Source organism: Pieris brassicae, chromosome 2 (genome assembly GCF_905147105.1).
Source record: "Pieris brassicae chromosome 2, ilPieBrab1.1, whole genome shotgun sequence".
Taxonomy (NCBI): domain Eukaryota; kingdom Metazoa; phylum Arthropoda; class Insecta; order Lepidoptera; family Pieridae; genus Pieris; species Pieris brassicae.
In genome coordinates, this window is record NC_059666.1 from 20134438 (window position 1) to 20151208 (window position 16771).

Sequence of the window (16771 nt, forward strand, 5' to 3'; positions counted from 1 at the left end):
AAAAGTTTAAGAGACTAATTTTTCAATTGTTTGAAAGATTTAAGAAAATTTAGTAGTACTAGTATCTTGTAATTTACTTTTCGTACACAAATTCGACCATCATCATTGTCCGCAAAGAGTACAACTCTAGTAAGATTGAAAGAAAACACCTTTAACCGGATTGAAGCTATGTATTATTATTATAAACTTATAATTATTTACATAATTTTAAATATTTCCGACGTAAGTAAGATCCTAATAAGATTGTCATAGATCCAAATATAAGACATAACGTATAGGTATTAATAGCTTAAGAACTTTCTTACCACTTGGTTATCTTAATGAATGAATCTGAGTACGGCTGTTAGACGTGTAATGTGTGATAAAGTAGCAATTTATCGATGCTTAATTAATGATATATTTAATTAATATTTCCGTGATAACGATACGAGTGATAAGGGATATTATAGACGTAGACCTATTTATTTGTTCTATGACTGACAAGATTTTATTATTTTACTAGTTTTATTATTTGTTTTTAAACTGTAAGCTTATATTAATGCTTTTTTAAATTTTACGAAATCGTTATGACATTCCGTGATATATTTACAATATTATTATTATAACAGAGCAGTAGGTTCCTAGTGGCTTCAGCGTGCGACTCACATCCCTGAGGTCGTAGGTTCGATCCCCGGCTGTGCACCAATGGACTTTCTTTCTATGTGCGCATTTAACATTCGCTCGAACCGTGAAGGAAAACATCGTTAGTAACCCGGCTTGCCTTAGACCCAAAAAGTCGACGGCGTGCGTCAGGCATAGAAAGTTGATCACCTACTTGCCTACTAGATTAACAAATTATCATAAAACAAATACAGAAATCTGAGGCCCAGACCTAAAAAGGTTAGCGCCATAGATTTATTTATATTTTAATAATAATATAATTTAAACAGTAAAAAAATTATCGAGTTCTTAAAAAAAAGTCAAAATAAAGCCTGAAGGATCTCGAGAGAAAATGGAAATGTCTTAAGGTTAGAATGATGATAATATTGAAAAGACTATGATGAGTATAGCGGATGGCGGTCAGTTGCATCAGCTCTGCTCTAGAAAATAAGAGAGTGCATCCTCAGCCGTCATATTGAATTAATGTCAAATTTTACTTTTGTAGTACAATGTTCATATTAAATTTTCAGGTGAGCGAAACAATGGCTGTCAGTAACGGCCACCTGCCGAACAGTTATGAGGAGGGCGAGGATAAGCCAATGCTCATAGTCAAGAAGGCTGGCGATGGGCCCGGAATTACCGCATTGCTTAATCGACAATTACAAGGTATTGAATAAACATTCTGAGATTTCTCTAAAGAACTTCGACGATTCCTGTTGGAATATAAATTAATTAAAACAGAATTTTTGACAAACATACATACGCAAACTGTATTCCTAAATAGAACATACGTTAATCTCCTTACTTTTGAGGTGTTTGAATAATTTAAATTGCGTTTTATCAGTGAAAAATTGTTGGGTATTTTTTTATATTTGTAGCAAACACGCAACGATAAATGAAAGTAATTGGTGATTTTGTTTTTTCAAATTGTAAGCTATTGCTTTGCCTTCAATTTTTTTTAATAATTTGGCCTTCGTAAACCTCTGTTTTGCTTCTTTTATTTGTTAGTATTATAAGAAACTTATCTGACATTACCGATCATTGTAAGGCAGTTTTTCGGAATACATATGTACTTTATTATTTACTATTAATCCAACTACAAGTTTCTCTTTTTTTTTTTACGAGGGTGATTTTTATATATATAATTCTTCTATTCTATTTAACTGCTGGACCGATTTGATTGATTTTTTTGCGATTGTGGGCTGGGTATGGTTCGCAAAAACCGCGCCCATATTAAAAAAAAATATTTGTCTTTCATTTCATATTTTGTTTTACCTCCAAATCGCTTGAAATAATATGCAGGATGACGTCTGCAAGGTCCGCTGGTTTATAAGTATACACAGGCTTTTACCTGATTAATATAAACACATTATGGTGTTGGTTGAAAATTGCGAAAAACGCATAAAATATTTATGCCCGGAACTTATTAGTGACAAATGCAACGATATTTTTGAATAGAAAATCCAAAATTTATCAATATTGGTAATTATTGGAAAATTATTATCGTTTAGTCGCTACTCGGACACCGTAAAATAAACTAGATATTTTTTTTATCAACATTCAATTTTGAAATACTTTAGTTTGAGCAGCATACATCATTGGTAGTTTTTTAATATCATTAAAGAGTTTCTAAAAGTATAGCAGATTCCTTATTTTTTGGTTGATTCAGGCATGTGTCAAACGATGAAGACAGTTTGGGTTCCTATATTATAATAATAGATAAAATTAGTTTTTTTTTATCAAAAATGTAAATACTAGTTGTAACTGTTTAGTTATATGAGCATTGCTTTGGTTAAAATATAATTCCTATGCTCTGGCAAGTTTACGGATTTTTTAATATGTTTAGACGGCCATAATTATGTTTTTTAATAAACAATTGTGATAAATCGCTTCGTTAATAGTCGGTGTAAAACAGATTTCTAATTTATTTTTGTTGACCTGACTCGTCAAATGAATCCGTTATTAGAATATAGGAACCCGTAGCCGCTTCTAGCACATTATTCGATGTTGTATTGGTGTTTAGGCGAGCACGCGCCATTGCTCCGAGCGCCGCCTGCGCCCGAGTGCTGAACTACGACTAAATCCATAATCCCTTTCCCTATGACTAATTGTTTCAACTTTGAACTCTATTTTGAAACCATAAGGTTGTTTTTTCTTTGATCAGAAGTACATAAGCAGTCCCTAAAAAAAAGTTGAATCAATTTTCGTATTGTCAAAATTTATCCGTCCCTTTATAATTAACGAATTTATTTTATACGGTGTATTAACGCTCAATTGGTATTAACATTTAATATAGAAACCGATTCATTTGATTTGAATTTTGATATTATCAAAAATTATTATCTATGTCAAATAAGGAATCGGTTTCAAAAGTATATACATGTTCAATATATCATATTTGCATTATACTATCACTCCTGTGTCCTTATCACAATTTATCAATTTAATGTGATTTATATTTGTACGTGTTATTTGCACATTAACCGGGAGTTCCAAAAATAGACTAAGTTAGCTAACTACGTTCTTAGTTTCACTTCACGTCACTTTCACGTGATTGGTTACATTTATAGGCCACTATTTTTGATACTCTTTCCCTTAAATCAGAGACAAATTTAAGAGCAAATTGACTCTTATCAGATTTTGACATCTTAGAGAGTGAGTTTGCACTCTGTCTCATTAGAATTAATGTTATATTTAACCATGACATATTCACTAGTATTAAAGTACAATCAATTGGTATTAACCAGTATTAACGCACAATTATTTAGTGATTTAAGTATTTTTAAGTGTATGTACGATTTCATATTAGACTGATTAATCTTATAAATACAGTTGATCCGATAGATGGCGCTGTACCTAATTGGATAAATTTTCTGACACAAACTTACCATTTTCTACATCCATTATTAAAGCTCGAATGACAGCTTTAGATCGGAAACCTAATCGGCTAAAAGTTTCTCAAAACATATACTCACTTCGCTGGATCTGTGACCCCAAATGAGTCTTGGACCAAAAAACATTTTAATAAAAGCATAGATATTTTGTAAGAAGAACAAATGAAAGAAATCTCGTAAAAGGTCCTCCTTCAAAACCCGTGTTGATTAATCAGTCTTAAATTGCATGTTCATATCAGAGTCCCTGTGCCTGTCTTATATTTTTGTGTGATTTAAGTTCTTATAATTCACACATGTATATGTATTTATAAGTATTTTGGGTCGAGATAATCACGCTTGGCTGTCATACAACATCCTTAGTTCCCGCACTTTGACTTTGACATTTGACAGTGACAGATCGACCTAGTGTTACCAGTTTTCAACTTGCTTTTCATATGACTCAAGCATGGTGTATCTTGACCTACCACCATATATAATGTTACCTTATTCAGTATCTAGTATCCTAGTTCCCATACCGTTATTCCTAAGCATGTTGAAGAATCAAGTGAATCAGGTAATTATTTATCCATTAGTTATTAATGAAAAGCAAGTTGAAAGTTATTTAAGAAACATCCATACTACATTACAAATCGTATTTAAATACAAAGTTGAAGGTTTTAATCTAGCATTTCTAATTTCATAAATAGTTTGCTTCACATAGACATAATAAAAAAAGGTTTTATAAACAACGATATTTTTTATAAACAAGTCCGGTGATCAACCTTCTTTGCTAGACTTCGACTTCTGGTTCTAAGATATGCATTTCCTCACCATGTTAAAAAGTAAAAGCTTCGAACGCACGACCATGGGAAGGTGCACATTCGTATCACTATTCTAAAACTGCAATTGAATTTTTAACGGTTTAAAATAATTTCTAATACAATTTTTTACAGCAACAGATCCGAACGCATGGCGTCTTGGCAGAATCGAGGAGACAGACCACGAAACACCAGTCTGAGGTCACGCTTTGCACCTGGCGGTTAGACCGCGCAGGCGCGACCATCGCTAGGGCATTTGAGACTTTATGTTTATTAACATAAGGACGAATTAACAATGTCCTAAATATAGGTGAACCTGCGGCGCTACAAGTTTGTTTTGGCAACTCTATTACCGAAGAGTGAAGGTTTATTTTAGCGAGTCAAAGCCAATTGTCAAAATATCCTTGAACGAGACTTTAAATTATGAAATGATCCGAATTTTCTTTGTTGTCAATAAGAATGTTTGATCTAATGTCTGTTTTTAATGTGACCTTCTATATTACCAATATTCTGACTCGGCAACTTAGACAATTCGGGGATTTTTAAATTCATTCCTTTAAGATAACGATTTTCGACTGTTTTGCGGTTAGCTTCAGTGTGTTTCCGTTTAAAAGAATTGTAACTTTTCTTATTTCTCTGTATTTAACCTTTTGAACTAATTATCAATCTATTTGAAAATTTATAGTCTGAAATTGGGACGTGACGACAGTATATTGGTGATATCTGTGATCGTTGTTAAACACATATGTTTGAGTTTACGGTTCTGGCGTTGTTTTGACGTCTTAACAACAAATAAATATGGATGACATTTCACATGGGTCAACAATACCCGCTTTAATGACGTCAGAACTTGACAACATTGGGCGTTTTGTAGACCACAGAGAAGTATATACAAACATTATACTCATTATAATAACTATACATATTATAATTTAAATTACCTTTATAGTTCCAAAATTCATGATAATACGCTCCGGCGCATATTTAAGTCACAAAAGTCGGAGTCAAAGTTAAAAAAAAAAATTTTTTTTCGCGTTGTTGGTAAAGATTACATACAGAGAAATAGTCTTCGCGTTTGATTTAAAAAAAATAGCTTTAAACGTTGAGCAAATGATCAGTATTGGCTAGATGTGCTTGAATTTGTGATTGGAACGGATCTCTGTAGTTGTATTGTATTAAATTAAGACGGTATCGCGAAGTTTTATAAAGAAACCCGAATACAGCAATCATGTATTGCTTACTCTTTTTACACGATACAGTGTGAAAGAGACCAATATAACGATGTATATTTTGTATGCAAATTATTGTTTATACCCAATAGTATCACGTGACTTGGTTTATCTGTCTCTTTCTCATTGTGTGATGTGAAGAAGATAGCAATAATTTTGATTTTGGCGGCTTTCTTAATCGTATTTTAATGTAAAAACAATAAATGCGGTTTAAAACGCGCTTAATCTATACTGATACTCATTTTTACAAAATATGACACAAAATAAAAGAGATTTTAGCTGGATTGAAACACGTTTAAAAATATGTATTAAAACTGGTAACGGTTAACACAGACAAACGATGACTAAAGTTTATTTTATTTTTAACATACTAATACGTCAGAATTTTATAGAAAACACGAAATATTATAATTCAAAGGCGTTAATCATCTTCATTTGTAGACCAACATACTTTTATTTAACAAATATTTTTGACGCGTTTTTAAAGTCCAAATACTTATTTTGACTAGAGGCATTTATTTTCAGACTTCGCGATCCAAAATCGCAATATATATTTGTAATGTCATAAACAAATATTATTTTGTGTAAACTTTTATAAGTGACTGAACTGATGTCGGTTGATTGTAAATAACTATGTACAAAAGTAGGTTTTTTGGATGTGAGTGTTAGAGAAATAGAAAAAAAATATATTTTATTGACCAGAACTCAGTTAAAGCCAAAAATAATAAAGCAAATTTAGACACAGCTATTGGCAAGTAAAAGCCTGATGAAAATTATATATTTTCAGAGCAGCAACATTGTTTTAAAAACAGGACTTGGGCCCCTTACAACATTATCTATAATCTACTATTAAGACGCTTTATTCTTTAAAAAAAAATTCTCTCTATTCTAATGTCAAACTTCATGATTTTTTTTTACATATCCTGACCATAATTTGACTTTACGTTATGTTGTAATTTGTGAGACTACGCACTGGGGACGCCTTTAATCTTGTTTCCAGATTTGTCGTATTGTGGTTAATGGGCCTACGAGCATCTAGATATAACTGGTACTTGGACATTTTGAATTATTTTGAACGCACAAAATTCGTATATGACATAAACGGTTGAGGGCATAAATGTGTTTATATATAAAATTGAGATCAGAAGATCAGTAAAGGGACAATTTTTACAGTCGGTTCTAAACTTTCTTTTAAATTATTACATTAAATCGCTTATTCAAAAGGGATGATAGAAAATAATTGACATTCCTGATTATTTGTATTAGCTTTAAACCATTGTAATTTATACAGACAAGTACAATTATTGCCATTACATAATTTTCATATTGATATTTATTAGTTGTATGTAACGCAAAATTTTATTAAACTGACTATGTAATAATAATGATATCATACGCACTGCCATTGCAAATGTTTGTAGCTAATTGATTCATATGAATATGTTGGATCTCAATGTTTGACTAACAATTACCTAAATGGTTACTTATCAATTGTTCAAGAATTGAAATTAAAAAATAGGTGATAATATTGTGAAGGTCAGACAAAACACTCTTGAATTTATAATTAGAATTTATTTATGAAACTATCTGTTTAAATAAATATTTTGTATGAAATTATATCTGAACATGATTTTATCTTGGAAATTTTCAGCTCTTGAATCATTGAACAAGAAATAAAATGCCAGATGTGCTAATTAAAGGTAACAAGCTAAAGGTTAATACACTGAAGGATTTTTAATCTGGATGTACACTAAATTGAATGGATAAAGATAAAAAAAAATCGATAAATGTAACCTTGGTGATTGTTCACTTCTAGAATGCCTTAAAAAGTTGCCATGTGTGATAATGTAAATTATGTGTGGTTGGTCATTTGAATCATTGTAGCATATGTTAATAAGATAGAAAATTAAATTACCTTATGAATTGTGTAAATTTTGTTTTATTATTAATTTGATGTTTAATTTTCAAGGATCTTTGGTTGTTAAAGTAATTAAATCCAAAATCTACAAATTAAAATAGTAAAGACATTCTTAAAGTAATTTTTGAAATTTACAAATATTTTTCAACTAAATTCTTTCACAACTCATTACAAAATAAATAAATTTATTACAAATTTTTAAAGTATTACTTAGAATATATCATGAATCATCAAATGTCATGCGTCCTATACCATGACTCTTAATATACCTTCTGTATTGCTTATATTTATTATTTTCTGCTAATGATTTCTTAGTTTCTTCCTCTTTGATGTCTTTCCAGACTGTAAAGTTTTCCTTAATCCACAACTCTTTATCCAGAAATGATTGTCTTTCTGAATCTTCTAATGCATTAAACTGATGTTGACCAAGTTGCATATACTTTCGTATTAGATATAATTTTTCTTCATCTCCATATGGTTTCTTTAAAATTGTGTAATTCCACAGCCACCGTACATACCAATAAATATAATAAGTAATTGTATATGGTAACATAATTAGCTGAATCCACAGTATATCTTTTATTTCTGGTTTAGCATATGCACCCTTTATATCCATATTTTCTTCTATAACTCGTCTTATTATCCTATCCTGTTCCTCCTTAAGTTCTGCTTTGCTTTTCTTATTTTTACCTTTCCCTTGTGATTCCTTAGTTTCATCTTTTGCTATATCCAATGCTCGGTTTCTATATTTTGGTACTGTCATGAAGTATTTTATTGCAGAGTCATATTTAGACCATGCGCTATAATACTGTATTATAGAAATAACTGTTATAGTAACAGCTACAACGATTCTCACATCCACTTTAGGGGCCATTCGACGCCTATAATACCTATAGTAGTGAGCATAGTATTCTTGAGGATTGTCCAACATGTAGTCATAATCAGAACGAGCTTCGTCATCTCTTAAAATCTCGTAAGCTGTCGCGATTTCCTTAAATTTCTCTTCGGCTTCTTTTTTCGCTTCTTCGCCTCTACGCAAATCCGGATGGAACTTCCTTGCCAGCTGTCTGTAGCTCTTACCGATCTCATTTTTAGTTGCTTGTCTCGTAACTCCTAAAACTTCATAACAATTTTCTTTACCACAATAAATACCTTCAAGCAAATGATCGTGGCCCAATACGACTGTAACTAGGCATGTTAAAAGAATTATGAATAAATGTTTATAACATAACATGATTCGGTTTTTACATAATCTTTTCGTCAAACACACTAAAAACACTTCTCTCAAAATAATTGCGTGTAACTGACAAATTTGTTCTATCGACAACTAAATATCTCCATCACAATTCGATCTATTTCAAGATCAAGACAAATTATCTACAGCAACACAGCTGGATCGTGTCACTTTAAATGTCAACGTCACGCCATCGTCAGCTAATTTTATGTAAAATTGGATACTCCCACTAGAAATTTGAAGTAACGTCAAATATTTTGATTACACAAAATAATATTTCGCCACTCATAAAGTCGATTTATCGAAAATAGAAAATACTCGAAATAGTATGCCTAATTTACCTTACAGACCTTTCGCCTTAAATAGTTATACATTAATTTGTATTTCAACAATACATTTTTTTAACATATGATTAGTGACCTTTATAAAATACAGGACTTCATTTATTTGTGGTAATTTTGCCACGTAGTACTCTTATTGCATTTTTATTAAAATTTATATCTAAAATAATAATTTTAAAATAGTTATTGCACGTGTAATGTAATGTAAGTGTACTACTAGATTATTTATTTATGACGTAGACATATGTGTTACGTTAATATCATAATTGTAGGTACTCCAATAGTTATTAATCTATGATATGGTTTGTGGACTCAGTTTCCGCACTTAGACGCTCAGTAGATCCGGTACGTAAAGTCCTGACTAACTAAGCCAGCCTAACTCCTTCCAAAATCTCAGAAGCTTCCTGGGCACTTCGCAGGCTTCACGTTGTGACCTCACTGTTCCGAGGATTTCGACACGTTCCTAACCACAGCCTCGCATTCCAGGACTGATTTCTCTGCGCTGAGACAGCCTCTGCACATGAGGCTGTCTGTCACGCCTAGGATAAAAAGATGTTTATTAAGAAGGCAATGGCCCGTAATTGTCCCTAACATTAATTTGAGATTAGTTCTGTTTAAGTTAAGAAGCTGCTTTGTCAGTTGCGGGTTGACCGCTGGCAGAGCCATTTTGGACTGCCTGCAGTCTGCAATTCGCGATCAACCGTAGATCTTTGGCGAATCTAGGTTCACACTTGCGAGAAGGGCAAAGGAAGGAGCAGATACGGGCCATCAGGCAACAACTCCGAGTCTCTCCTCGCAAGTTCGTCTGCCGCATCATTTCCGAGAGATCCACTGTATCCCTTAATCCACTGTAGGGTAACTCTATTTGTCAGGGTTATTGCCTCCAGTGCAATGTGACACTCCAGGACTATCTGCAATCTGCAGGGCTACCTCCATTGCTGCAGTTGGTGTTGTTTTCATGCAGCCACTAGCAGCGGACAAGGCAAGCCTTTGGAAGCGTCCAAGTTTCGTTATTGCCGTTTGAGGTTCTGTTCTTGGCCGCCAAACCAGGGTTCCATATGCTAGCATTGGCCTGCTTATGGCAGTGAAAAGCCATAAAGTAATCTTAGGAGATAAACCCCATTTGACGCCTAGCATCTTTTTACATTGATAGAAGGTGATCGTTGCTTTGTTTAGTTAATTTTCAAGGTGTTTGTTCCAAAGCAGTTTGCTGTTCAGAATCACCCCTAAGTACTTGATGTTTTCAGTTAGTTATTAATATAAACACAGGATTACAGGTACTGATACACAATATCTTTCAAAGAGAAGTTAGTTAGAAAGAACACAATAGTTGTAATATACGTTATATACTTAAGCTATTCAGAAAAAGTCGGTTGTCTGTAATGGTGGTTTACTGACGATAGTTGAACATGACAACGTCATAAGAAAATATTGATGGAATGGTTGCTTTTTCAAAAGAAAATTTTAATTTTATTTGTTTGATAGATATTTTGTATGGATATAGAAAAGTAGACACCCATGTTAAGCGATGCGCATTCAAAGCATAGTCTAAGTAATTTACGTAGAGCTAGGTTTTGTTGAAGATATTTACTGATAGTTTTGAACTTGAGTGAATTAGCCGATGTTGTCTGAGGTTGAAGTACTTAAGATGCCTCTTTCTATGGTCACGTGGACGTTCCGCTGTTGAGGTATAGATACAATTCTAAATTGTTAGCATTTGTTGAGTTAATTACTTTTTTATTAAGCAATATCCGATTTTTTCCGGTGACAATATCTTATCTTAAATAATATAATCTGAGTATTGAGTAATTTCTCTTCTGACGTTTGACATTTTATTTCTCAAGTCGCAATAATCTAAATAGAATTTTAATCAAAGTGTAAAATAAAATGCCTAATTAATAAATATCATTAGAGTATAATTATATCATGATGGACGATGAATTGGATAAGTTTTCATCGAACGTATTTAAATTTTTCGGCATCGACAAAGAAGTAAAAGGTCTGCTAGTGAAGAAACATTCGAATAATTTACAAATACTCGGTGATTACAGTTTCCCAAACACAGTGAAATCTTGGAGCGAATTATTAAACAGTAAAGTGTTACAAAATGTATCTGAAACTCTACTGCAATGTTTAAAAAAAGACATTGATAGTTTGTTACAAGAGTCTAAAAGTTGGGCACTACCAATAAAAAAGGTTATAGAAATTAAAGATCGTGTACACATATTTTTAGAAAGACCACTAGCTATTAGAACCGCTCTCTCACAATCTATTAAAACAAATGAAAATATATTAAATAAACTTAACAAAGTGATATCTTTAGTGGAACATGAGAGTTTAAATTCAAGTTGTATAACATCTTTACGGTTAAGATATACAGTGAAAGTTATAGAGAACCTTTATTGTCTAAATGAGAAATGCTCAGATATCAAGCCAAAGGTGTATGTAACAACCAGATCTACTGGTAAATGTGAAGGAAGCAGAGTTATTCTATGTGGAGCTGTGTTAAATGCAAAAACAGGTACTAAAGAGAGCAGTATTAGTGCAGAGGAATTGATAAGGTAACTATTTTTTAAATTATGACATACAATTTCATAAAAGAATTATTTCATATCCATAACATCAGTGTGGGATAAAGGTAATAGTAGCCTATATGCTATGTTACTATGTTTAAAAATAGTATATAAATTATATGACAAGTATAACTTCTCACACTATTATTTCCCATTACAGTATTCGTCAAGATGAGCTGACTCTTATTGCCCAACATAAGTATGGTGTCAGGGTATCAACTGATTCAAAATGGAAGGAATTTATTGCACACCTTGGGGAGTCAGCAGTGGCATTTGAACTTCTCCAAATTAGGCCTTCTACTTCTATTAAAATACACTTTGATGCATCTAGTGGGTCTAGTAAAGGTAAATTGTATATTTTAATTACACAGGAATATAAAATATTTATGACTTCTTGATGAATAATAATACTATGTAAATATAACAAATATACTCTGTTTGGGTCCTTTTTGACAGACACATTTTAACTTTTGCAGTTAACTTATGTTTTTATATATGTAACATTATTTTACAACTTTAAGGTGCGGCATTTATCTTGTACAATTGTGCAAGGCTGGAAACTATAATTAGAACATTTAATGAGAAAGTAAATGCAGGCAGTTATCCATTATTACCAGATTTAGATGAAATTCAAATTTCACTATTGACACATGAGGTAAATATATGTTTCAATCCAAATTTCTTTGTTGTGTATAAGTTTTATGGCTTAGTAGAAGACAATGCAAATTCCTGTTTAAAAAACCTTTATTATATAATTGAACTATATTTATGTAGTAAAGATATTCAAATTTATAATTTCAAAGAAATAATGTTAACTTAGTGTAGGTATACATAAAACTTTAATTGAAAATTATAGGTATCTTGCAAAATATCTTAAAGTGGCAAATTTCCAAGATTAAATTTTCCAAAGTTGTTGGCACTCTTGCTAACCACCACTTTATTTCAATCTCGAAATTTGACACCACTTCAAGAAATTATTGTTTTATTTCTGTAAAACCAATTTCCTATTTTATATTAATATGTGAATTCAGGAATGGTTATATGCATTATGACATATAAAAATAAGGGATAAGTCTGGTTAAGAATTAAGATATTTGATGATTATATGCATATTGTTAAGACAACATTGTGTCATTTTGTATATTAGATTAAATCTGACACATGAGAAGAAATTTAGTTATTTCTTTTGTTGTGATAAGAGTGCTTTAATTAAAATGGTGCACTGAATTATGTTTTATTACAGTATTCAAAATAAATAAAAAATCCACAGGACGAATGGTGCCTTGTTTTCAACTATATTCTGGGACTCCCAGCTCTATTAAAGATCTGCGTGGAAGTAAGCAACGAGAGATGTGAATTTAGACCACATCTAATATGTGCCTATCTCAACTCAATGGTCAAAGTATTCAGCCAATACTACCGAAAAGTGAGAATTTTGACTGTAAGTTTAATGTGCATAATTATTTAAAGATTTCAAAATTAGAAGGTACTTTCACAAAACTATCAATTAAAGAAATTAACCAAAATTTCTAAGAATCATTATTTGCTATATCATTAATAATTCAATACATTTTACAGGTTTTTAATGTATTAAATTACACATAACATTTGATTTCTTATTCAAGAAAAAAAATGATTTTGATGGCACAAAAGACTATTTTAGTTACATTTTAGTTAATTATAGAAATGTGATTTGCATATTCATATAACAAGTATTTATTAGATTTAATACAACAACAATTTATTAAAAAAAATCGTGGATATCTGAATATTTCTGTATGTAGAACTCTATAAACAATTTCGCAATTTCGTTCGCATTTTCAACTACTATTTTTTTAGTCTTCATATAAATTAAGCATTTTATTCCTTAAGATATATCACCATCCTAACAAAAAAAACGCATACAAAAATGTTTATGTAATACAATATAGTTTCTTATTATAATATTATATTTTACAATAGAAACTCTTCCCATTCGAAAAGCTCTTAATGTTCCTAATAAGATTATAATTAGATTTTTTTGTTACAGGAACCGAGAAAGCATCTTTTACCAGTAATGTTTGCGAGAATTTACATGTTAAAGTCGTTAAACGATACATTAAAAACCTGTTTAAGATTATTGAATATTAAAAGTGTTTCACAAATGTACTTCTACTTTCTTTTACAATCCCTTATTTTGCGTGTATGATGTCATTTGTTTTTGTTTTGTCACAAAACGACCTCTTAGATAAGGGCTGATAACCATTCATCCATCACGATCCTATTTACATAATGTGACATTGAAATTCTATTATTACTTCTAAGGTGTGAATCATATCCAGCGAACAATTCCTTTTGAAATTGAATATAATATTTAATAATGCTAACCCTATATTTGCGAAATGTAGAAAAAAAATGTTTTGTTTGGAAACACAAAGTTCACGTGATTGACCCAGGTATTTTATTGTGAGCATTTCTCGCCTGCGATTGGACGGCCGAGCGTTCAGCGAACGGAGCCGACAAATCACGAAGCGCTGTAAACGGTCGCGCGTCCCGAAACGGCAGTGTGTTTTTGACATCGGCCGATGCAGTCGTGAACTTCGGAGCCGACTGAAATACTTTTATTTATAGTTTTAATCGAATAAAGTCGTGTTACGTTCGTGAACGCGTGTGTTTTACCGTGATACAATAAATATGAGTATTGCTGACCTGATCCAAGCTGCTGAATACATCGAAAGGCGTGATAGAGGTGAATTGGGTTTTCTTTGTTTGAATTGTCAATTGAGTGCACTACTCGCACACGTCAACATGGCTCCCGTCTATTTTTGCTTTGCCATAATCAGCTGATTTTGACGGATTTGCAGTTTTCTTTGTTGCAGAATCGGAACACGGGTACGCATCTAGTTTGCCGGCGTATGAAGAGTTGCGCTCTGGAGGCAGGCGTCCGAAGACGAAGAAATCTCAGGGCAGCAGGTGAGTTGCCGGCTAGGAGTGCTAGTGAAGTGAATTAGTGTTGTTGTGAAGTGTCGCCGTGGCAAGTTACAAATATATGTTTTTTGTTCCAGGACGACTCATAACGAGTTGGAAAAGAACAGGTTAGTGGTGTTTATTTTAAACGCTTAGGGTTAGAAGCCGGTGGCTGACCTTGGCAGACGTAAGATGTGAAGGGAAGTGTAGTAGACGTAGAGATTACTAGTTGTAACCCATTTGGCAACGCTGCCACATGAGGTTACGTCATGTAAAACACTGATGCCCTTACGAATATTGGCCGGATAAGCGGAAAATGTGCAGGAAAAGCGAATCTGATAGAGGCAGGAGGCTAATTAATGTCGGGATTAAGGAAAACTGCTGACTAGCAACTCTGTTTCGGATTGTAATATGTGGTACAGTGTTGATTTACATAGCAATTCCTCTATAAATTCAGAAGTGTTTAAATAAAGTTATTATAAAACGAAATTTGTATTTCTCTACAGCCGTTAAAATAAATGTTCGTACAAAGTAATTTTAGTTTTGAACGCGAATAATATAATCTTGATGCAATGAAAAATCTAACTTTCTATTTCTTGTTGAATTGCAAGGTCAACGAACTTTAAATTTAATTTATCACTCTAAATGAAACATATTGGGGAATCGTAAGTGTAGTTATTATTAATACCAATTCGGAGCTTTCGATAAATAAGGTTTAGAGAAGCATCGGTCTATAATAAAAAAAAAACTGCCTTTTTCTAGTCATAGAGAGTTTACCAACCAACAATGATTATTTATAATACAAAAATGTATTGCAAGCACCTATCCTTCGCATTTTGTTTATAAAATCACATTTAAAAAAGTCTTTATAGAAATGAAATTCGTTTGAGAAATAATAGATTAAGGTAATATATTTCGTAGGCATTGTATCTTTGCACAACCCCAACGGTTCCCAGCCATATGGTCAACATTAAAATAATTTATGTCATTTAATATTACACCCTATTATTACCAAAATATGAAAGTGTTCACGAACTCTGTAATATTTAACATAGTTTCTTGTCCGTTATGACATGTTTAATTACACATTAAATTCTGTATTCACGAAAACCATGAACGGTAGTTTGATAAGTCGTATTTTTTAAAGTTATTTTCGCGAGTCTCAGAATATTATAAATATTTATTTATATTTTTAAACAATATAGAACTATAATTATAACTAAAGTACCAAGTAATATGTGATCCGTATTATAAAGCATGACTCAATTGAATTTGAACACGAGCATTATAACACGAATCAAAAGTGTTTCTGTAATCTAATATTAAGTGTATTTTAATTACTATCAATTCCCTGATTTGTAACTGACCGTTATTTATGCACATACAATGTAGTACATATCGTTTGGTTCTGGTCCCTAAGATGTATGGTACAAAATATATTTTCGTTTCTGCATCTCATAAAAATGGGCTCACGGCTTTCCCAGACGATCTCGGTTCAATACCAAGAATTAATTTGTCCTAATGTATTTAGATATAAATGATTAGAAATAGACAAATATATTGCGTCACACAAAATAGTTATAGCATTCGTAGAAACGCGTGGGTTAAATTAAAAAGTGTCCGACAAAGGTAACCTTAAAATCGCAAATATCGTTGACATGAAAGCTGTTTAACGAAATGACAAGCCCCGAAATTAAGTGGCGATTTTATTTTCACTAATGCATTTTAAAATATCTTATTTACTAGCCAAGGTTAAGTCATTACAGATGAACACTAATTATATAAAATAGTATGAATGAATGACAAAGCGAACACAATTACGCAATGTGGCGTGGCGGTCGTCCGCGCATCGGCCTTCGAGGAATGATCCTGAAAAGTCACCTTTTTGACCGCATTGTCTCTATTATTAATAATTTTCATGTCTGTTTCTAAGTGAAGATGGCATACTTTTCACGAACGTGTGAAAACGTGCTATTTTAATTCGAGCTTTGTAAAATATGTATTGCAGCATTCTTGCTTAACAATTCTCAATGATGATTTAATATGTAAATTGTACATAAATTGACTTGATACAGTGTATATAATAACGGTAAAAAAACTAATAATTAATTAATGGGTTCGTTTTAGACTGGGTTCATTAAAATAATTCGAAATTTAAAACAGTAGCCCGCGTGAATTTCCTGTATTTTGGAATTACATT

At 32.0% G+C, this 16771-nt stretch overlaps 4 protein-coding genes across 6 annotated transcripts in view; 3 read left to right on the forward strand and 1 right to left on the reverse strand.

The window, feature by feature from the left end:
• Window positions 1-7491, forward strand: part of LOC123717694 (blood vessel epicardial substance-like) — a 43103-nt gene extending 35612 nt beyond the window's left edge. Inside the window, exons 5-7 of one of the 2 annotated variants that reach the window (XR_006754869.1) lie at window positions 1170-1305; window positions 2663-4086; window positions 4466-7491. Coding sequence is in view for 1 of the 2 variants with exons in the window: in XM_045673838.1 (XP_045529794.1) it covers window positions 1170-1305; window positions 4466-4530 (201 nt within the window). In the remaining variant the exon portion in view is untranslated. The remainder of the gene's footprint in view (window positions 1-1169; window positions 1306-2662; window positions 4087-4465) is intronic. The other variant, XM_045673838.1, reaches the window with a different exon arrangement.
• Window positions 7492-7583: 92 nt separating this feature from the next.
• LOC123717708 (dnaJ homolog subfamily C member 25 homolog) lies at window positions 7584-8870 on the reverse strand. Its single transcript, XM_045673853.1, has one exon. It carries the CDS (start codon window positions 8709-8711, stop codon window positions 7698-7700), a length of 1014 nt encoding a protein of 337 aa, XP_045529809.1. The 5' UTR covers window positions 8712-8870; the 3' UTR covers window positions 7584-7697.
• Window positions 8871-10868: 1998 nt separating this feature from the next.
• On the forward strand, window positions 10869-13813 carry LOC123720283 (DALR anticodon-binding domain-containing protein 3). Its single transcript, XM_045676829.1, has 5 exons — window positions 10869-11613; window positions 11786-11970; window positions 12147-12280; window positions 12896-13066; window positions 13655-13813. The coding sequence occupies exons 1-5, from the start codon at window positions 10979-10981 to the stop codon at window positions 13811-13813; spliced, it is 1284 nt and encodes a 427-aa protein (XP_045532785.1). The 5' UTR covers window positions 10869-10978.
• A 373-nt stretch (window positions 13814-14186) lies between these two features.
• Window positions 14187-16771, forward strand: part of LOC123720147 (max dimerization protein 1-like) — a 238871-nt gene continuing 236286 nt past the window's right edge. The window contains exons 1-3 of one of the 2 annotated variants that reach the window (XM_045676657.1): window positions 14187-14353; window positions 14469-14577; window positions 14670-14699. In XM_045676657.1, coding sequence (XP_045532613.1) covers window positions 14299-14353; window positions 14469-14577; window positions 14670-14699 — 194 coding nt within the window. In that variant the 5' untranslated portion in view covers window positions 14187-14298. The remainder of the gene's footprint in view (window positions 14354-14468; window positions 14578-14669; window positions 14700-16771) is intronic. The other variant, XM_045676658.1, reaches the window with a different exon arrangement.

Bases quoted from the DNA above. Each gene is read 5' to 3' on its own strand.
- LOC123717708 (XM_045673853.1), bottom strand. From the start codon at position 8,711: ATGTTATGTTATAAACATTTATTCATAATTCTTTTAACATGCCTAGTT.
- LOC123720283 (XM_045676829.1), top strand. From the start codon at position 10,979: ATGATGGACGATGAATTGGATAAGTTTTCATCGAACGTATTTAAATTT. The intron at 11,614-11,785 runs GTAACTATTTTT...TTCCCATTACAG, and splicing joins AGTGCAGAGGAATTGATAAG to TATTCGTCAAGATGAGCTGA. The intron at 13,067-13,654 runs GTAAGTTTAATG...TTTTTGTTACAG, and splicing joins GAAAAGTGAGAATTTTGACT to GAACCGAGAAAGCATCTTTT.